The sequence below is a fragment of the Copidosoma floridanum genome, unplaced genomic scaffold (genome assembly GCF_036245765.1).
Source record: "Copidosoma floridanum isolate Cflo_tuat_1 unplaced genomic scaffold, Cflo_Japanese_pri ptg000011l, whole genome shotgun sequence".
Taxonomy (NCBI): Eukaryota; Metazoa; Arthropoda; class Insecta; order Hymenoptera; family Encyrtidae; genus Copidosoma; species Copidosoma floridanum.
Window position 1 is genome coordinate 11,393,987 of NW_028321888.1, and position 23,757 is coordinate 11,417,743.

Below are 23,757 nucleotides of genomic sequence, written 5' to 3' on the forward strand. Positions count from 1 at the left end.
AGCAAAGATGCAAAGTACGAGAGTAGCATGAGTGATGGGTTGTGTAATTGGGTGAACTCATGTTTTACAAATTATCGTGATCCTCAATATTAGGCAAGGGGCACAGCTTGGTAACGCTTCGGAGGTAGTCTTCTTGTGAAGTTTTGACCTTGGCCACTCGCACGACGCCATCGCTCCCAGGGCTGACCCCCACGACCTTTCCAAGCAGCCACTCGCAACACCGTTGCTTTTTGTCAATAATAATGACGATCGAGCCGACCTTTATCGAACCGGTGCTCTTTAGCCACTTCTGTCGCCTCTGGAGTTCATTGAGGTATTCGACATGCCACCGTTTCCAAAAATGTTGCCGCGCTCTTGTGACGAAATTCCATACCTCGAGCCGATTTTCTGCAACAGAGGTGTAATCGTGCTCAGGAACCATTGTTATTGGTCGTCCGATTATAAAATGAGCCGGTGTTAATGAGATGCGATCGTTTGGATCGTTAGAAACCGTGCAAATTGGACGGGAATTTAAAATGGCCTCTATCTCTTTCGCAAGCGTATCTAACTGCTCGAAAGTAAGTAATTTCCCCCCTGTAAATCGCTCAAAGTGGTGTTTAAATGACTTGACCGAAGCCTCCCACAGCGCGCCGAAATGAGGAGCCAAAGGCGGATTAAAATGCCACTTTATACCCTCAGCTGACGCGTAATCAGAAACTTGACTCTGATGTTTCTTTGTGCTATGCACCTTGAACAATTCGCGTAGCTTATTATTCGCCCCTACGAAATTCGTGCTGTTATCGGAATAGACCTGTGACGGCCGTCCTCGGCGGCTAACGAACCTTCGGAAAGCAGCTAAGAACGCATCAGTAGAGAGATCGGACGCGATTTCAACATGCACTGCCTTTGTGACCATGCAAATGAAAATGCAACCGTAAGCCTTAAGCACCACCCGATTTCTATTCTTCTTTTCTTTCATCGAAATCGGTCCCAAAAAATCTACCCCCACCCGGCTAAAAATCTCGGCCTGTGCCACACGCGCCTTGGGCAAATCACCCATCTTACACTGCACCGTTACTGGACGATGGCGAATACATGTAGTACAGCTCCTTACAATTTTCCTGACCTGGTTTTTGCCATCTAATATCCAATACCTAAGCCTAAGTTGATACAACGTGCTTTGAATCCCGGCGTGCAGTTGTCCACTGTGGGCCTCACATATCAAAAGATCGGTAATGTAGTGCCGCGACGGTAACAAAATCGGGTGCTTCTGCGCGTAAGGAATTTGTGCATTTTTCAACCGACCTCCTACCCTAATAAGCCCGTGCTCATCGACGAAAGGGGAAAAAGCGGCCAACCTAGTATTATTTAAACCCTTCCCGTCTTTTAGCAGCTTATACTCAGTAGAAAACCGCTCGATCTGTATGGCACGCAGCAGCCGCCGTTCGACCTCAACACGCTCTTCGGGTGCGATAGTAAAAGTCTTTAGCTTCTCCGCTGTCCGAAATCGTTTGAACAAGCGCATGCAGTAAACTCCCGTAGCAACTATTGACGAAAAAGACGATAGTTTTCTGTAAAACGGCTCTAGATCTACTATGTTGAGCAAGCAAACATTCTTACGCATCCCAGGCAGATCAATGCTCATATCCAATCTAGACTCACGCCATGTGGCACTCGGCTGCCGAATCCATGGATGCCCTTCGAACCATGTCTTATTTTGCATAAACTCGGCAGCCGATTGCCCACGAGACAGCACATCTGCCATGTTATCTTTGCCTCTTACATGCCGCCACTCGCAATCTTTTGACAATCTCTGGATTTCTGCGACGCGATTCCCTTCGAATACAGTCAGAGCTTGAGGATTCTTTTTTATCCACTGCAAAACGATCTCAGAGTCTGACCAAAATACGACGCGATTGATAGGAAAATTAAAACAGCGCTTGGCCTCATTAAATAGACGAACGAGAACTACCGCCCCGCATAACTCAAGCCGCGGAATAGTAACCTCTTTGACCGGGGCAACGCGAGATTTAGCACAAGCTAGCCGTACCAAAATCTTTCCTTCCTTGTCTATCGTCCTAATGTACAAGCAGGCGCCGTACCCGCGCTTGCTAGCATCGCAAAACCCGTGCACCTCAGTCGTGACCGCGTTTAGCAAAAGCAAGACCCGTGGTATTGATAAGTTCCTGATTAATCCTGACTGTTCGGCAAAAGACCTCCATGCGGAGTGAAGCGCTTGAGGAACCGTCTCGTCCCATCCTACTTTAGCTTTCCAGCATTCCTGGATTAGAACTTTAAGCGATAAAATTACCGGACCTAAAAACCCGAGCGGATCAAAAATCTTAGCGATCTCCGATAGGATAAACCTCTTGGTAACCTTACTTGCCAACTCGATGGGCTTAACCGTAAAATTAAAGCTGTCCGCCCTTGAATTCTACGCTATACCCAACGTATTTTGAAGGACCTGCTCGTTTTCTTGCTCTGATGACTCGAAAGTATGGTTCATGCTACTTTCATTCATTGAATCACAGTTCGAGGCCCATTGACGAATATTAAATCCCCCGCTAGCTAGCAGCTTTGTAATTTCGGACCGAATTTGAGCCAATTCTTCGAGCGAATTGCTGCCCGTCAGAAAATCATCCACATAAAAGTCCCGATCTACGATAGCACTAGCAAGAGGAAATCGCTCTTTTTCGTCCTTGGCTAGCTGTTGCAGTGTGCGAATTGCTAAGAAGGTCGCGGCTGATACCCCGAAAGTCACGGTATTCAACTGAAAAATCTCGGTTTTATTATTAAAAAACCAGAAGAACTTTTGATACTTTCGATCAGCAGGATGCATGAGAATCTGCAGATACATCTTTTCAATATCAGCTATAAGAGCGTACCGGTAACTGCGAAAGCGAAGCAAGTGATCGAATAACTTTGATTGAATCGTTGGCCCGGTCATTAATGAGCTATTTAATGAATTACCGGTGTCTGTTTTTGCCGAAGCGTCAAAAACCACGCGAAGCTTTGTCATTTGGCTAGACAACTTAATCACCGCGTGGTGGGGCAGAAAATACCCTTCCGACGAATCGTCCTGCGCTCGAGATACGTAGCCCCTCGCGACATGGTCCTCTATTACGCTTGAATAATCTCGGTACCGCTGAGGATTAGCCTGGAAGCTTCTTTGCAGCGACTGAAACCTACGTGCCGCCTGACTACGCGAGTTCCCCAAATTGACCACCGGAGTCTGGAACGGCAATCGAACGATATACCTGCCCTTCTTATTGCGCGTAGTATTTTTAACATAATGCGCTTCGTATTCCTTATCCTCTTGCTCGCGTATCGACGCTCCTCCGCAATCCTCAATCTCCCAGAATCGCGTTAATCTTTCGTTCAATTCGAGCAAGTTACATGAAACTGAATTACCACGTGCATCGTCGTGCCCCCCCGCGATAATCCACCCCAATTGCGTTTTCTGTAAGTACAAATCACAATTTCCTCGCGACAAATTGATCTGCCCGACTGATAAAAGCGACAACGTTGCCCCTGAGCCCATAAGCAAGTCCACCGGCCTTGGTATGTGAAACCGTGGGTCCGCTAAAGGCAAGTTTCGCGGAATCTCAACCGACTCGCGTTGGAAAACCTCGCTCGGATTCGCGTCGCAAATTTGTGGCACCACTAACGCAGTCAGGGATTTTTCAAAATCTTTGAATCGCGATCTCACTACTATATCGATAGTCCCTTCAGACAAGGTTTGCATACCGTTCATCGCACTTACCGAAACAGAGCATTTCCTAATCGGTAACTGCAACCTGCGGCTTAAATCAGCTGTGATAAAATGTGCGGTTGAACATGTATCAAGCAAAACCCGAGCTTGAATGAGCTTACCATGTCTGCTTTTTATGAAAATAATAGCGCTCATCATAAGCTGCGAGTGCACGTGATGCGAAAGCGCGTTAAATGCTTTTTGCACTAGTCATGCCGACGAGTCACCAGAACTATTCCCAGCGTGACCCTCACTATTTTTTGACGAATTTCGCGTACTAACCTCAACATGCAGCAGTGTATTATGGCGATAATTACATAACCGACAATGGCCGAGCGAGCATTTGCCTTCGTGAGCGCGTAAGCAATTAAGACAAAGAGCTTTAGACCGAACAAAAGCTTTCCGATCATTCACATTTAACGCCTTAAATTTTTGGCATGTAAGATAAATCGCATGATTACTGCTGCAGAAAGGGCATGGTGGAAGCGGAGGATTAGCCTCCGTTGATATTATAAACGCACGTGCATTGCCGTTATTTGTCTTTTTTGCCTTGACCGGACACGACGTGTCAGACGACCGCTTTGCACCCTGCAACCTGCCATCCTGTCCTAAAGTCTGCTCGGAAGTACAAAGCCGGAAAACCGACCGATCGATGAAATCAATAAATCTTTTCAGCGTCGGGACCTCGTCCAACTGCAGATTCTCCTCCCATTTCTCGCGTATATTTAACGGCAGCTTACGCTCCATCATACAAACTATGGTATGGTCATCAGGCTTGACCCCCAAAGAGCCAAGCATGGTTAAATGCTGCTTGAGTTCATCGATCAAGCCGGATAACCCCCTTGATGAAGCGATTTGCAACGGTTCAAAGTCAAATATCGCGTTTAAGTGCTTAGAAATCAGTATCCGCTTGTGCTCGTAGGCCTGAATCAAACTTCCCCATGCTTCAGCATAATTATGGGCGCTGAGGCTGAAAATCTCAACTTTGCGCAGAGCTTCCCCCGACAGAGCATTCCGCAAATAAATAAACTTAGTCACCTCATCGATGTCGTTACGAATGTGCACGACATTCATAAACCAATCTTTGAAGGACAGACATTCATGATGGTTCCCATCAAATAGAGGAATGTTCGCGGTCGGCAACTTGGATTGCTTAGGCCTCTCGGCAAACATTGAATTACCAGACGGATTAAACGGTAAGCCCGAATCGTTCAGCCTTGGATTAATAAGTTCCCCGACCTTCCCAGCCACGGTGTAATATGCCGTGCGAACCTCGGTGCTATTATCAGCGATCGCCGGATCTTTTGAAATAGAAAGCACTATTTCGCGAGCCTTTTCATATTTCCCAAACGAAGCACTTATATCCTGATATCGAACGCGTACCTGAGGCTGATTAACAACCTCCGCCGATAAAAGATCGTTTATTTCAGCGATATGCTCTTTTAATAACTTTTCCTTTACTGCAACGATCGTTTTAGCCCTTTCCAAACGGCTCTCAAGCGACATTTTAAATCCCAAAAATAAAACAAACCAAGGAATTAGAACCCTTTACCCACGCGGCAGCTGTATAACACTGGCCTATTTAAATGCGTCAGAAAATAGGCTCAAACTCCTGTAAGCGGCGAAACTGGCAAGCCCGAGCGCGTCAACAACCCTCAGCAATAAGCCTGAGCTACAACACTGCTTTGAATGTATAAGCAAAAATTGACCTTGAAAAATCCCGAGACGGCCGCCGCCCCTGCCGGCTGCTGGAAGAACGTGAGGCCCGCGATGGGAGCGATGATGTCTGACTCGGGTGCTGACGGTTACAAATCTGGAAAATGCGTTACCAAGATGTTAAAAAAAATTTTAACAAACAGCATGAATCTAAAAGTAAGCACAAATCAATCAATTAAATAAAACTGGCAGATGCGTTTTGCATGACCCTGCGACGGAGAAATACTGTCAAATTGCTCCACACTATAGACAACACGTGAACAAATTGGCGGCGATGAGGCCCTGATAGCAGCGATAGATGCAGTCAACCGCAGCAGCAGCAGGTCCACATACCTCACAGGAGGCACCAATGATTTCGCCGAGTCGCAGCTTCCCGTTTTCTCAGAGAACCTGGATAATTTTAAATTAATTTTTTATGAGGCTACGTCTGACTTACTCTTAAAGCATGCAAATTAACCGCAAGTCCGCATGGTTCTGGGGTTAAGATATTTAATCAAACATTGATTTTACAATAGTTTTACAACACATTTACAAAATGGAAAAATAAAAAAACAACTAATTAAAGCAGCTCGAAGTTGTCTGTGTAAAAAAAAAAGGTGAGTGAGAAAGAACAGGAAAATGAAAGAGAGGAAGAAAAAAAGACGCTAGCATGCTAGGCAAAACTCGTGCAAAGGGTAAATAAACTCGTGTGAAAAGAACTCGTGCAAAAATACTCGTGCATTGTAGGCTCAGTCTCGTGCCCTTGCCTGACGACAAGAGACTGCGCTTGAACTAGGAGGATCCTACCTAAATGCACAGCTGAACTGTGATCCCAACCCGGGTGGCCACCCTTTGCATATGAATTAGGACTTGCGAACCCTGAGGCGTCAAACTCCTTGAATTCTTGAAAGCCAACTTCCCGGTGGTCTTTTCTCGTCTCTTGCGCTGTCAATATCGCGCCTCGCCTTTCCTGGCAACTGAGATGAAACGCGTAGTGTCGAGGAGAAATCGAATAGCGGCGCCGACTTCTGTAGCCTTTCCACCGTATTAAACACGGCAAGGAGCGAAAAAAATGTTGCCCGATTCTTGGGGAACAACTAGCGAGCGTGCGCATCCGAAGATTGCAGAGAATGGAGAGAGAGAGAGAAAACCACTTTTTTTACTGTCCTGAACTACAACGCTAGCTACCGATATTTTTCCGTTGCCAAGGTGACGACTGCGTGTTCCAATGACATCTGAGCGGCCACCACCGCTCGCTTTTATTTCGAACATCAGCCTAGCCGTGTTGTTTCGTTGAACACGAAACAGGATGTACTTCACGATATTAAATCAGTTTCAAATCTTGCAGAGGAATCACTATTGGTAACTCCAATAGCGTGTATTTTCGGTATCAGAACTGAAAAACTACTAAATAAACTTAATTTTTCTTTACGAATCCATCATAGTGAATATTGTAAAATATTTTATAGTAACTAAATGCCCATTGAGCAACTAAATTAATTTATGATTAATATCAAAGAATATCATCCCAAGAATAAAAAGTCCATGTGCATGGCTTTCGAGTCAATTCTATTAGCACTGTTTTCGGTAATAAATAAACGGACACACTATAAAAAAAAAGTAAATTTACTGGCTGATATTTCACGAATTTATTGTATTTGACGTTGTTTCTGCCGTAGTAGAGACTTCTTCTTTTGCTCCTAAAGGTTCGCCAATCTTTTTCTTCAAATAAACGCGTCCTTCAAATACGATGAGGCCTCTGTTTGTTAGAAAAAAACAATTTTATTCTATGAAATATACATACATGTAAGTAAGAAGAAGATGGAAATTTAAAGACAAAAGAAACGATATCACATTTGCCAAAAGATACGACTGTCTTATTGGCTCGACAAAAAAAACCTATACGGTATACGCACATGTCAAGGTTTGAAAATGAGGTCATGCAGAATTCATAAGTTTTTTTAAGTAGTACTATTAAGTTTATATAGGATGAAATATTAATGATAAAAATCTGAATTAGCAAAAAATGTCAATGGGATTTTCATGTAACGTTAACTTGTTGTCTTCAACTTGCAAAAAAATGTTTTTAATACTGGTATTATCATTATTATTATTATTATTGTTGTTCTTGTTATAATCATTGCCTGCTCTATGTTAATATGTATTAGATCGTACCTCAATTTCAAGATAATACAAAAAAAGAAAAATAAAACACTCCCACCTAAAGTCCATCCTCACGACCCAAAAAGCCGAGCCTATCTTTCGTTTAAGTTGGTCCGAGTAGTACCCCCGACACCCCCAACGCAACAGTGGGCCTCAGCTTCGTCCTACGTGAGCAGCACACAGTTCCAAGGACTCCAGGGCTGGTCGAACTCGTAACGCGGGAGACGCAAATCTCCCAGCTCCGAGCTTTCGCTGAGCACCGAGTGCCCGTGCCATATGGTAAGCACCAAGTGTCGCAGGTCTGGTACTGAAATTGCATCGGCCAAACCTTCAGGCTCAGCTGTATGAATTGCGCTTAGGAGCCTCGCAAAGGGGCCCATGTCCAGAGGCATGCTCAAGTTGTCCGGCAGTCGCACGCAGCCTTAATATTTTCTTTATTTTATTTTTTTTTCTTCTGCCCCCTTGAAAAACAATTAATAAACGATAATAAAACAAAAATAAAATCTCAAAATTGATCATCGAGCACATATAAAGCCGGTAAAAAATAAAAGTATTAAAAATAACAAATATGATATTTACATTTTCGAGCATGATGAGTACTCAGCGTGAATTAACATTTTAATGCATTGATTAAAAAAAAATAATTTATTAAGATAAAATTACAAAGTGATTTTTACGTTGAGTATATAAAGTGATTTTTCTTATTTGGAGGATTTATTGTACTACTTAATATTTTTTTTGCCATGTAGAGACTAACAACTGCACACTAAACTGCTCCCACACAATCCGCGGCAAATTATTACTCAATTTTTGAAATTTTTAACAAAAAACCGGGTAAAATACAATTATTCTCCAAAACATATCTCAATTAATTTTGAAGTCCATCCTTGTGGTCCAATTATTAGATTGTATAAAATTCTTTGCCTTACAAGATTGAAAGTTTGTTTTATTTGTACACTACAGCCACACAAATAATGCCAATTCAACTTGTTGAATGTACAGGATAGGTATTTAAGGGTAGAGCGGGAACTTTTATTTCTTGCTTTTAATCATATAATAGTTCACAGGAAAAATATGAATACATGAGACTCATTTAGACTTCTTTATGAACATAAAAGTATTAAATTTTAACAAAAAAATTTTTTTTAGACTACGTAGAAATCTCTGTTCTGCAACAAAAACTTGCGGAGAACACGATTTATGTAGTAACACGATATAATCAGAACTTAAAAACATGTGCCAAAATGCATTATGTTTTATTTTGTTTGAAAAAAGTTTTTTTTTTATTTATAACAGAGTTGGATTTAAAATAAATACAAACTGTTATCTCATTATCCGCGATGCAACTGTGTTCGTGGAAGGGCCGTTACCGTCGCGAGCTAAAGCCATGACCACGTCGAAGACAGATACAGGGAAAAGGATTAACGCGAGACTTGTAATTGTAAATTAACAGCAACATTTATTTTCAATTAATTGATATACTATGTACAGGTGCGAACTGAGTGGAGCGTTCAACTTAGCCGCGGCGCTTGCTTGGACTGACCAGTGCTACGCAGAGCACGGTGTATTTATATGCTTATATGTGAATGTTCGCGAATATTTCGTTTTGCAGATAACAACTATTGAATATATTATTACGTAGAAAAGTATAAATGTAGCACAGTCTCTAGAGTATTGTTTTAATCCAAGTGAAAACGTATGAAACATAAGATATTCAATTCTAAGAAGCTTGCGAAGAAGTAACAGACATTTGAATATTACAGCAATTTCTCATAGCAATAAACAGTACAGTACATTTAAGCACAAGTTCACTTTAAAACTGAACATGCCGCCCATCTTAATAGGCAAAATCTGATTGAGCAAGGCGAAATCAGAATACATAGTGTGAGTCACAATAATACACTTGCTTGTTAGACACTCTCACAACACAAACAATTATTCTTCCGATGATGGCACTACTATCTAAATATGCAATGGACCAGACAACGTCCAGCCAAAAATGGTACACTGCGCCATAGGTGTCCCTGGCATTCCGATGCGTAGACCTTCTTGTAATATTCGAGGAAGTATGTTGGCATCCAGCAGTATTTCGATTTCCGACGGGCTTTCCCGAAAGTCGTCAGCCAAATTTAAACCTTGCAGGTATCTCCATTTGCTCGACTGCTGGTGTACACCAGGTCTATAATTACTGATCAACGAGAGAATCAGTGCCTCAGAAGTGAGCGTTGATTTCTCGCTGATGACGGATGTTATGGTCAGTCGAGCTTGTCCGTGCACTTGTAGACCCTTGGCGCCGCCGACACCAGTGATCTCGCAAGTTGTTGCTTGGTACGTTAATTCAAACTTTTTGATTAAGCTTTTTGCAACAAAAGATTGCTGTGAGCAATTATCGAGCATAGCACGTGCTACGTGCGTACGTCCATCAGGATCTTGCGTTTTTACCAGAGCAGTAGGTAAAAGTGTAGTGTTACCTGAAGATGCACTCCAGTTGCATGATAAACGATAACCTTTAGCGAGGGTTGCAGGCCAAGCTAAAGTTGCGAGATGCGTTGCAGTTGAAAGATTACCATGCAGCATTGAATGATGCTTTCAATTGCAAGTTTGGCAACGCTTGAGCAATTTGCAGTTATCAAGCTTGTGCGCCCCAAGGCAATTGTAGCAAAGGCCCTTTGCTTCAACTACCTGATTGCGTTCTTGCTGTTGTTTAGCCTTGAATTTGACGCAGCGCAGAATAAAGTGTTCGCCTTGGCATAAGCGGCACTTCTCCGTAATCGCAGTGTGCGTGAAGATTGAGCTGCTAGCTCCCTTGTCTTTCTTGTGGTTATGCTTGTCTATTGAAGATGCGACAATCTCGAGCATCGAGATACGTTGATCAATAAAGAGCTTGAGCGTAGCAAATGTTGGTGGTTCGGTAGTGTTGCTAAGTGTAGATTCCCACTCTCTTAAAGTTCGAGCATCAAGCTTTCGGACAGTAAGAGAAACCACCAGGTCGTCCCATTGAGCTGTGGGTCGTTTAAGTTGTTTGAGCGCGGCTAAGGCATTCACAGTGCCACTGAGCAATGCCTTAAGGTCGTGCGCTGATTCCGCAGTTACAGCTGGCACTGAGAGAAAATCACAAGTTATTGCTGCTACCAGGCGTCTTGTGTTGGTGTAATGATCCTCAAGCATCCTCCATGCGACCTCGAAATTGGCATCGATTACTTGCACGGTTCGCATTATTTCGGCAGCCTCACCCTGTACGTGAGTTTTCAGCTGTTGCAATTTCTCAACATTGCTTATGCGAAACTCACGTAACATAATGGCTAAAAACAAGTCTTTGAATTCGAGCCAGTCGTAGAAGTCGCCCAAAAATGTAGACACCGGTACGGCAGGCAAACTCCTCGGTACTACAGGAACAGCGATTGGAGAAGGTTGCGGCACTGTATCTGGAGGTAGCTTTTGTAGTTCTATAGACATACCTGACGCTGATTTCAAGTAACCCTCCTCCGCAAGGCCATAGCAATCAGACTTGAAGTAATCAATCGCTGCTGTATCACCCGTGCACAGCGCCAGAATCCGGAAGTGATTCTGCAGGAACTCACTCCAGTTAGCGCGTAACTGATCGAGGCGATTTTCTATTGCTTGTCGCGTAATGTTGTTCTGTCCAAGCTTGAGTAGATTATCGTGAGCTCGAGATACTCTACCGAACAACTCTTGCTTGCAGATACCCAATTGATCTAGCGTTAGCGACATGCCTAAACTCTGTGCAGTAGTGTGTATAAATTCGAGGTGACAAACAAACCCGCCCGCCTTGGCCAAATCCTAGACGTGGGTAAACTGCTTGTACTCGCAGCCGAAGAACACTAAACGAAAACTCAAGACTCTTAAGCTTGATCGACACTCACCCGCACAGCACTACCTCTGGCAATACAGAAATTCTCTTGCCTCCAATTTCAAACGGCCTCGACATTTTTTTCCAAGGAACCACGCTCTCTCTGCTACCAAAAATGTTCGTGGAAGGGCCGTTACCGTTGCGAGCTAAAGCCCAGACCATGTCCGAGACAGATACAGGGAAAAGGATTAACGCGAGACTTGTAATTGTGAATTAACAGCAACATTTATTTTCAATCAATTGGTATACTATGTACAGGTGCGAACTGAGTGAAGCGTTCAACTCAGCCGCGGTGCTTGCCGCGGCGGACTGACTAGTGCTACTTTTAGCACGGTGTATTTATATGCTTATATGTGGGTGTTCGCAAATATTTCGTTTTGCAGATAACAACTATTGAATATATTATAACGTCGAAAAGTATAAATGTAGCACAGTCTCTAGAGAATTGTTTTAATCAAAGTAGTAACGTATGAAACGTAAAATATTCAATTCTAGGAAGCTCGCGAAGAAGTAACAGACATTTAAATATTACAGCAATTTCGCATAGCAATAAACTGTACAGTACATTTAAGCACAAGTTTACTTTAAAACTGAACAAACTGCTCTGCTGAAATAAAACTGATTTAGTGAAACATTGCATACCACACGTCGACTAATAATCAAATTAAGTTTAATAGTCTTGAATTGTTCATTTTAATATTTATATTTTTCATTTGCCTGACTACATAATTATAGTCTTAACTGTTAATTTTTTCTAATGTATCATCAGGGTTCAGCATCAAATGCGTGATCATACGAAAATATGTCGTAACAAAGGAACAATGCTTTATTTGCATTATTAAAAAAATTGCAGTTATGATCGTAACACTTGTGTACAAAAATCCCACCTCACAAAGACATTCCCAGGTCCGAGTGGTACCTGACCATTGACTCAAAGTAAAGTCTCGACAGTGCATTCATCCTCCTGAGTTTGCGAACCAGCTCCCCGTCGTAGGCATCCAGTGGGCCCGAGGAATCGCTCGCGAGCACCTTATGCATCCGAGTCTCGCGTCTCGTAGCCAACAGATTATTCCATGGCGTTCAGGGCTTGCAAGGGTCAAGCCTCACGAGCCGCAGTCGCTCAAGCTCGTCGCACCCCGAAAATACCGAGCGCCCGTGCCATATGTCTTTCACCAGGTAACCAACTGCCTTTGGACCCACGACAATTGCAAGTCTGCTAGCACCGTCTCGTCAGCGGTAAACGAAAAGGGAATCGAAGTGGGGAAAAAAGAAATAATTCGGGATGATCTAAAGGGTGGGGCTACCTAACAGCTTCGTGCCTTCGCAGCTCCCTGATCATCCTCTTGTGGATTTCTGGGTAGTTGCCAGGTTGGCGCCCTGGCCTGAGAGTCGTGCAGTCGACACACGTTCTCGAGATCCGCTCGCGGTGATCGGTCTCAAAAGCCTCGAGTCCCCTAAGACGCCCGCATGACGGGCACAGACGCGTCCGCGTTGATTCCTGCGAATTTATTAAAATTTTTTTTCCCCTGTATTAATGATACAATTCGAAGAAACGTGTATCTATATTTTTTTAAATCTGTCCATGTCTGACTAAACTTGGACTCGCACTACTTGAAATTGAATTTGTAGGAATACTAATTGAAAAATATCCTTATGTCTGGCAAAACTTAGACTCGTTCTACTTAAAATCAGTTTATGTGGAAACTGATTTGAAATTATTTTTCTGCCTAATCTTACTTAACTCGCACTACTAAAAATCGGACTAACAGGAAATCTAATTAAATAACATTCTTTCATCTTACCAAACTGGGACTAGTACTACTTAAAATCGAATTCATAGGAATACTGATTGAAAAATTTCCTCATGTCTGACCAAACTTAGATTCGTACTACTTAAAATAAGTTGAATATGAATACTGATTAAAAACTATTATCATGTTTGACTGAACTTGGGCTCGTACTACTTAGAATCGAATCGGTGGGAAAACTGATTTGAAAATATTCTCCTGTCTGGCCCCACTCAAACTCGTACTACTTGAAATCAGATTAATAAGAAAACTGATTTAAAAATATCCTCCTGTCTGGTCAAATTTGGACTCGTACTACTTAAAATCAGATTAATAGGAATACTGATTTGGAAATATCCACCTGGCTGATCTTACTTAGACTCGCACTACTTAAAATCGGATAAACAGGACAACTGATTTAAAAATATTTTCCTGTCTGACCAAACTTGGACTCATACCACTAAAAATCAGATGGCTCACGGTTTTCTGATTCCAGACAAATTACCGTGTTTACTGCACACTAGGTAAATTTTCGGGAGTTCCCTTACCTTGGCTCGATTGTCGTGGTGAGCTAAGGCGTTCCTAGCTAGGTCGAGAAAGGCGAGCCTCACGTGGCTCCTCAGGTGTCTCAATAGACGCCGCGGCTCAAGTGGCAGCCTGCTCCAGCAGATACAGTTCCTGGTCTATCAAGTTCTCGAGGCTCGTCGATGCTGCAGATGTATGCTGGGACGCTATTCTTTTGACCAAGTACGGGAGCTCCACACGGTTGCTCGGGTCGCACTGTTGCTCGTTGTTGTCGTCGTAGTCGTCCGGAGTCCGCAGGGCATCGTATAACGTCCTTGAATTCGCGGGCTCGCTGGACGCTTAATGTGTCGATGCTTACTGGCTGCTTTCCTGCGTTGTTACCTACGGGATTGTACTTTAGTGCTCGCAAAAAGGGACTTTTTTGTTAAATTTGTCGCTATGCTATAAATACACGGAAACGTTATTCTGAGAATTAACAAGCTTTATTTATTGAAACTCAATAGAGTTGATAAATATTGAGTTGAGAGCAGATCAACACCTTTAATGTGTTGCATTTGTACAGTTTTTTTCTTTGTAATCGTACGTCAGCGTATGTGTGTATTGTATGCGTCCAACGTAGAAGTTATTCAATTTTACACTTCAGGGCTACCGTGCGAGAGTTCGAAGCCAAGATGGATAAAAAAAGGGGAATAAAAGATATGGTGGAAAAATATTTCGTCTCGAGATATTCCACGTAGATACGTAATACGAAAATACATGTTTGCAAATGTCAAAGTTGGGTGAGAAGTTGGTTTGGTATCTCATTTATTTATCAAAAGATTGTATCTCGATTTTGATGATATTGTCTCAGAAGTAGTACTCTTTTTCCACTGTTACCTGTGTTTAAAGAGACTCTATCCTGTCAGTTCACGGAGCAAATCAATTCCAAACATGATAAGAGGTGTACTATACCTTGTTGTCTAACGTCCAATGCAATCGATAATCACCTCTGAGCAAAACAGGCCTCGCGAGCATGTGGAGAAAGTTGGCCCTTGCACGCTCGGCTCTTCTCCTAGCGATGCTGCTTCTCGAGTTTTCTATCGCCCGCAAAGCCTCGACCTCCTGCTCCAGCTTCCTCGCTCGTTCCGCAATCCTCGACTCGGCTTCGTTGTAGGACTCGCGGATTCTCGCTTCCTCGGTGACGCTCCAGTGCTCCACTAATCTCCGCAAAACCGCGAGATCCAAGGGCTTGATGACCCTATTATTGGTTGCCGCTGGATTATTCATCAAGTGGAGTTTGCTGCTGATTTCTTGGATCGACGGAATGGCTTGTTTGGTGCTGCAGTGCATCGAGAAGTTCAATTACTTTTGTTCAAACTATTTGGACTATTAATCGGACAAATGAAAAATCATAACAAATGTCTCGTAAGGACGTTTCATTTTCATCCTTCCATGATCCCTTTGAGACATCTTTTCTCGACCATTCAAGATGGTTTGAAAAAATTGTTTTTTTTTAATGTCTCCAAGCCTTTGTCGTTGCATGATTTTTATTGTCTTATGTATTTTCAAGGCGTAAAAAAAACACTGTAAAGATTTTCGTTTTTATTGATATAAACATAAATTGTATGAAGACGATTGTAAAAAAGTCTGACTTTAAACTTTTTTTTTTTTTTTTAATTGTGCTCTTCACACTTGTATACACGTGCATTTTCGTTGAAGTAGTAACGTTCGTATAAAAATAAACAGAGGAACCTTAAAAATATTTTTAAAATAAGACATGTATGTTGTCGTAAGATTTTTTAATTATATGTGCTCATTGTTTTGACAAAATGAAAAATACATCGCAATAAAAAATAATCATTGGAAAAAAAATTAAAGATATCAAAATTATAACTAAGCAATCTTGAAATTATTAATTTTACGATTAAAAAAGAGTTACGATCACCACTTTAAATTAATTTCAAAAGATATTAAAAAAGCCTTAAAAATCTTTAAAAACTACCGTAAAAATGTGTAATATATTTTAAAAAATTATAAAACTCATCGTGAAAAACTCAACTGAAACAACAAAAATCGGAACACATCCTTGAGAGGGACGCATTAAAAAAATATCGAGACCACCGATAAAAATCCTCCAATGACTCGAGGGTAGAAAGGGACGATCGATCGTTGGCCGTAAGATCCTCGTTCCCATCATCCGCGTCGAGTTTTCCAGGTAAACGATTCGAGCCGTCACCATCCTTGTTTGTCCTTGATACGCTGCCGACGACCACGATAGACTCTGTAAATATTTTTATTATTATTATTTATCCCTTTTTTTTCTACTTTTCCTCTCTTCCGTGAGTGCACTTATTTTATGTCTAGGGACCCATCGTGTTATTAATTTCTGCAGGGCAGAAAAGAGATGGATGCTGTGAAACGAGTCGTGAGGATGCAGACATCCATCAATGGATAGGTGTATTACGAGAAAAGTTGGAGTACACGCGTACGTATATGGAGCAATGAAATAGTTGCGCATCTCCCTTTAACTTCGATATCGACGAAACGAACCAAACAGAATCCATTATAGACTACAACGTGAGATCCGATGTCTTTGTACCTACATACTGGTGTAATATCGATCAAATAAAAAGGGGATCATTTTTTACTTTAACCAAGATGGTTTAACCATTTTTTTAAAGAAAGAGTAAGTTTGCCAGCTGACCTTTCACAAATAAATTTTCGCTACCATAGTTTGGATAATTTTGATGTCCATTGAGATACTTATTTTTTCGGCCATAATGGTCAGTCGATTTTTTTTTTTTTTTTAATCATCATGTCTGTTTTTAAATTCAACTGAGAACTCTACATAGTGGAAATTTGATTTGGTTCAATAAAATGTTTCCACATCAGTAAAAATAGATTAAATAAAAAAACAAGTATTACATCAAAGTCGTTAACAACAACAATTTAGGTATCTCTCACCCCTTAAAAAATGATAAAATGAAATAAAATCTTAAAATTGAAAATTCTCACGGTACATAAAATCGTATGATATTCAAAACTTTTGAAGGGCATTCCTATTTTCAAAAAATCAAAAATAGAATATACACTATATTTTATTTCACAGATATCGGGCACATCTCGAGCGTCGAAGAAATTAAGGTCTGAAAATTTTAAGCAAAAGTAATATACTGTCGATGCGATTGTTTTGTAATATAAACTTACTTCAACCAACTTGAGATAAATTATTAAAAATTAACTTTACATTTAGTCCAAAATTATAATACTTTTTTCCTTCGTTCCATTTTTTTTTTTTTTTTTTTCTTCAAAAAATTTTAACGCTGCATAAAATTGATTGCACCGATGAGTTCTCCTAAAAAGATAATAAATTACTAAGTTATACCAGTGATTAGTAGTATTTCCTATTTGGTACTTTCAATCTCGTGGTGATATCTTGACATCTTGAACGACTTCAGTTTTAATAAAAATTCGGAACTTCTAGCTCTTTTCGAAACATGTGTATCATCTAGAGGTTCAAGTTTATAAAAATTTGCAGAATAAGATTATTGACCATTTCATCTGTTCTGAGACAATAACTTGCGGAGAGCACTATTCATATGGTAACACGACATAATCACAAGTTAAAGTCAAGTGATTGAATCTTTTTTACTAACCAAATAGTAAAAATTCATCGATTGACATCATTCTCATTAGAAACGCTATGGTCATCCGTGGTCATTACGTAGAATCTTAAAATCCCAAACGACTTCAGTTTTTAAAAATTCGGAACTTCGGACTAACATTTAAGTATTCGTATCATCTAGAGGTTGAAGTTTGTAAAAGTTTACAAGATAAATATATTGACCATTTCAAATAAGAATGTCCCTTTCCTATTTAAAGTCATACCTAATACTGCACACAAAATAGAAGATTCCATTGCGGGTAGAAATGTCTGCACGTCTACTGAATTTCCGATGTCATAAACTATCTGCAACAAAATTTCTTTATTGTAAACTATTTTACGTACTATAAGCCAAAGATCAATACATCGTTTGTACACTCATGAATAAGTAGCAGAAGAGGCCAAAAATATCCAAATCTTGTGTTGGCAGGGGAAAAGAGGCGCTTGGTCAACCCTACCTTCGTTGGCGCAGGTAGTGTAGGAGAAAAAAGCTATCGAGTTGGAGTAGATTGGCTGTCGTAGTTTAAGGGTAGGAGCAACAGTAGCTCTTATTTGCTGCGAGTAGGAAAGTGGCATTACTTTGCATTGTAATTGGTTGGAGCAATAAACTTCATGTTCCATCGGCCTAGTTTGGTGGTGGTAGTCATGATGTTAGGGGTGGCTCAATATATTATTTACTGCAAACTATGTCATTGACATTGAAAATCACTGACGCACACGTTGGTTTACTCGATGGAATATTTCCCGTTGTAAGCAGAGACCAAAGAAAGAAGTAAAGGTATAGAAAATAAAAAAAATACGATTTTCGTTATTTTTGTTTTAACTATATGCAAAAGGTAGAAAATTTGTGTACTCTTAAATTGATAGGATACTATGGTTAAAATTTCTAAATTGATCCCTAAAAATCCACATCTGGATCACCTAATTTTTTTCATATTCGAAATAAAAAAAGAAATCTGGAAGCATAGAAAAAAAACACTCATTGGTTGTATCCAAAATTTTTACTTGCTTTTTGAGATGCAGTTCACTGAAAAATAAAACTACGATAGAGATTAATGCATAAATATTTTTTCAAGCGTCAAAATCAAAACGAGAATATTTCATCCAACTTTATTCAACATGTGCTGAACAAAATGTTTAGGTGTGTCTTATTGTTTATTTTTTTCAGTTTCTGGTCGATAACAAATGTTGATTTTTTTTACTTTTTCCTTACCAAAAAAACAACAACGTGCTCATCGAAGCGTCACTACATTGACGTTAAATATAAAAATACATACACACCAAGATACAACTAGCTTGTTTTTTTCTACCAACATCAAAAAACAGGCACTGGATCGATGACATAAAATATTTACCAGTGGGTCAGTGCTGGAAGAGAAACAGATTAGAGAAAAAATAAACGAGAAGAAAAAACACGAGCAGGACATACACGAATATTTGTAAATATATTATAAGCATAGCTGCGTAGTAGAAGGTGGTAAAATTTTATTGTCACGCACATTGAACGCATCAGTACGGACACGCGCTATACTAGGAAATGAAGTATTCTTCCTTGGCTCAATTCTACACAGTCACTAGTTTATTTTATGCGAGAAAGTAAAGATGAGCCATCGGAAATTTTGGCCTTGGCAAGGAAAAGCTCGTAGAAACTTTTATAAAAGCCTATAATTATATGTCCTTAACCGGTGGAGTATGGGGTGCGTTGAGGGAGTTTTGTATACGTATGTGTTCAGAATAAAGCCTTATTCTTACTTTCCTTCTTTTTTTATTTTTAGTTGGATCAGTTAAGCGATTCATTGAGCTATTTAGCTGAAATAGAAAATGATGCCTCAAGTATTAATGCAACATTTGATTTAATCCCTGTCTTCAAATAATCTTGCTTGTATATACACTTATAGCACGCAGATAAAAATTAGCACAGAAAATACGTTTCCTAGATGTTTTAACTTTAGGAAATAAAAATTAAAATAAAAAAAGAAAAAAAAAACTACTCACTTGGCTCAATCTACTCAAGACCAAGTTATTATTTTTAGTTTCCTTTCAATATCTATAAGTATTAATGTTTTCATCTTAAGTTTTTTCCATAAGTAGATAATACTGAATTTCTTACAATTAAGACAATACAAACTAACCATATTACAATTTTCAAGTTTAAAGAAAACTCAGCGTAGTTTATTCTTTTAAATTATTAATTCATAAAATTAATTCATAAAAATAAAAATAGAAAGTGATTATTACTTAAAAGGTATTTAATTATATTTCTTATTTTCTGATTTTATTGTACTACTCAATTTTCTCCTTGCCATATGAAGATTAGCAACTGTGCACCGAACTGCTTCTTCACAATCCGAAGAAAAGTATCTCTCACTTTTTGCAATTTTTATCGGAAACCAAGTAAAATACGCTTATTCTCTCAACTACCAAATAATATTTCATAAAAGTAAACTAAAAAACATAATCGTACCTGCAGCAGTAATTGAACATCCAAATTCTAAATTGCATAAAAAATGGAGGAATCATGATTCGTACGAAAATTGGTCGTAGAAATTTAGGTCATTCAATAAATTTGGCAGGCTAAAAACCAATTAAAGTTTTTAAAAATTAGCAACATCAAACTTTTAATATATACCAAATAAACTTTTATAAACATATTTCAATAATTAAATGTTTTATAAAATAACAAAGTAATTAAAAAGTTAATCGTTAAGAATACTAAATCTGTATTAAAGGGTTTCAAAAATTTGTCATTTATTAGTTTTATTGTAACCCGTCCTACATGGATTGGCTTATAATTTTTTTGTTTCCAGAAATACAGAAAAATGAGGGGAAGTGTGGAAGGGATAAAGTATGTTGATGGGCGTGACATTCCTCCCACTTGATGGCCAGTAAATTTTGGTAGTGGGAAATAGAATACCATACCCTTCAAGGCACAACCCCGAAACGACAGTCTGTCAGTGCGCCAGCTAGACAACACTTCAACATAAAGTGATTACCGCATACAATATTTCCGATTCAGTTTAACGAAGAAGCCTAGCTTTCAACTCCATAGTCATTGGCGAGAAGTGTCTTGCGAAGCTTAAAATACCAAAACTCCCAGCATCGAAAGAGAGTCTATTCCAGCCGTGCCCAACTTGGTCCAAGGAGTTCCAGGGAATCATTGTTTGCGTCACGAGTGTCAAGTTATCAAGTAAGTGCATGTTGAAGTCTTCTCTCTACAGAACTATATTCATCTCGTCATTAGCGGAATCATATTGTTTTCTATTAACTGATATATCGTTTTAAAACAGAAGCAGCGAAATACTTCTCAATTTATTAAAAGCTATAATATTTTTGAGATTATATAAAAGAGTAAATCTTTAATTTTTATGTTATTGTTTCTTTGCTTATTATTTCTATTTTTAATACCATTATAATCACTACTCACATTATTAATTATTATTACTATTACGATTCTTTTTTATTATTATAATTAATATCGTTATTGTTATTATTATTTTTATAATGATTTAAAGTGTGCCTTGGCGGAAACAAACATAAGATTTTCTCTTTCTTCACCATAAGCATATGTAAAAAAAAAGTTTATTTGGCGCCAATTCAAACTATTAAAATGCAGTATTAGCATAGAAAAGCTTGAATTTTGTTATATACGATACATGCAGTTTTTTACACATTAACGTACTTAATGCATATTAAGTAATCCTTAAATAATTTTTTTTCTTTTAATAACACTGGTGCTTAATCTTTGCAAATCGGCGCTAATTTGCTTAATTTTTTTTGATGTAAGTTTACACATTTAACCAAGCTTTTCTTCAACAAGAGATTACATTCGATAAAAAAATGTTACCAAAAGCTAAGCAGATTTCAGCGAACCTGTTATCTTATTTTTTGCGTCCTTAGTATTTAATTTCAATCCAGATTTTTGTTTCTTTGATTTTCCATCATAGATTAACGATAAAATTAAAATGTAAAGAATGATACAACTTACATTGAGAGTGAATAATCAAACTTACAAAAATTGACTTTTGAAAAAAATGCAAAATTCATCTTTTCTAGTGTATTGTAAATTGTTTATCTTAAAATACCTGTATCAGATTAAAATTTCAATGATATACGTAACAATTTTGCTTTGCTCTAATTTAAGATGCATGTAACTGTCAATACATGGCACCTTATGATATTCTAAATAAAATTAAGTCAAGCATTTAAAAATATTTCATTGTCTCTGTAAATAACTCTGCTTTTTATTGTTTAACCTCACTCGTTTGTATTTTCATTAATTTTTCTTCTCTTGGGTTTTTCTTTTCAGAGTTTTTCCCTTAAGCCACGAAATATATCATCGTTCGTGGCTCATAATCAGTGCATTTTAAATTTATTTCACCTAGTTAATTCCGATCCTCCGTTCCGATAAATTCAGTGAAATTGTCTTTTTTTAGGTGGATTTTAATTAATCATTTGTAAATTGAGTAGTTCTTTTTTGTTCTGTGATCCCTTCTAAATTTTAAGTAACAAATTAGTTGACTTTCTCAAAATAGACGCAGCCAACAGGGCAGCAACACTCTTGCTACAATTCAAACTCTTACATTATACTAAGGCAAAAATATAGTAAAAAGGTTAAAAACAGTTTTTAAATTTAATCTTAAATTACGTCTAAAATTTTATTGTCGTGTGAGTGTGTACGAATGTGTGTATATCACCTTGCACAATATTTCCATTTCAGTTTGACGGAGGAGCCTACCTTTCAACTTCGTAGTCACTGGCAAGAAGTGTCTTGCGAAGCTCGAGACACCAAAACTCCCAGAATCGAAAGAGAGTCTGTTCCAACCGTGCCTAGTTTAATCTAAGGAATTCTTGGAAGTCATTGTTAGCATTACCAAAGTCAAATTATTACGTAAGTACATGCTTAAGTTCTCTCTAATGCCAAAAAATATTGATCTCGTCATCAGCGAAATCATGCTGTTTTTTTTTAGTATAAATAAATGCCAAAACATGTATCATACCGCACAATTTGTATATCAAAGCTATCTTTGGAGTTATATAAATAAGTAAATAGTTAAAAAGCAATTTTTTTCTTATCAATAACAGTAGTACTTGATTTTTGTAAAAACTTTTTTAATGTAACTTAATACGCATTACCAAACTTTTGTTTAACCAAAAGATTCTACAAACTTTCAACCACATCATCCACTATTTTATAAAGTGTTGAGTAAATTTTATAATTTATCCATGATTTAAAAAAAAAGTTTGTCTGAAATAATTGAATACTAGCCTAACATACATTTAAAGCAATGATATAGAAATGCGTATTGTACAATTTTCATGCCTAATTATCTTTGGACCATGCAATAAAAATAGTATAGTTGTACAAATTTTATATTTTCATTCAATTCAATATTTGTTTAATTATGCATTAAAATTTATGCTCTCGGTAAATAGTATCGTTTTTGCTAAGTCGTATAAAGTACCTCGTTCCAAAGATTTATTCAATTCTGTGCGCAAACGTTTATATTCTCTTAATCTATTTTTAGATGAAAATGATGATGCTTACAAGTAATATTATTATGTTAACCACTATGCCATTGGTGCCAAGTCATGCAAGCAATAACATGAAAGGTGACATCCCATTAATCTTGGGGGTACAAAATTTTTATAAAACGACTAGCATAGGCATCGTGTATAGAAGCAACGAAGGTGAGCAAACGTTAAGTGTTAATTAAAGAGATGAGTATTTAAAATTTAAATTTTCTCCCAATATTATAGATATTAATTCAGTAGTTAACATGGTGAAGGCATTTTCAAAAAAACAGGTTTACTCGGTCGCAGTGACTATAGCGGATCTTCCAGTGAAATACCCCAAAATAAAAAATTACTCAAAAACACTCTTTGTTGTATTTTTGAACAGCGACAATGACTTTGAAAATTTCTCGCACTTCTCCGAGGATTATAACCTATCGCCACATGTTTGGCTATTATCATTCGAGTCAGCTGCCACTGGACAAATTAATAACATATGTCGACGTCCTAAAAAAAATTATTTCCACCTAAACGCATTGAGCGAGATTTTAGTTAAATGTCAAGGTAATAACGACATCTTAGAATGGTTTACCTTCGGCTCTGGAAATAAATTACAAGTTAACAAATTATTCAAGTGGAGCAAGGCAAACGAATTAATCCTCGAAGACAATCGAGTTTTTACTGAGAGATGGAAGAATTTGACCGGAGCATCGGCTAAAATTCTTGGGCAGGTAACGAATTTATTAAGTAAAACGTTGGTTTATTTTGAAACAACAACTATTGCATAGAAAAAAATTAATTATTTTTTGGCAAATTTTGCAGCCTTCTATTT

General features: G+C 38.6%; 1 protein-coding gene across 1 annotated transcript; it reads right to left on the minus strand.

Moving 5' to 3' along the window:
- Positions 1–64: 64 nt before the first annotated feature.
- On the minus strand, positions 65–5,236 carry LOC149375183 (uncharacterized). The gene is made up of 3 exons (XM_089589973.1): positions 4,252–5,236; positions 2,425–3,642; positions 65–2,295 (listed from the first exon to the last, which is right to left on the minus strand). Exons 1-3 carry the CDS (start codon positions 5,234–5,236, stop codon positions 65–67), a joined length of 4,434 nt encoding a protein of 1,477 aa, XP_089446099.1.
- Between the last annotated feature and the right edge of the window lie 18,521 nt (positions 5,237–23,757).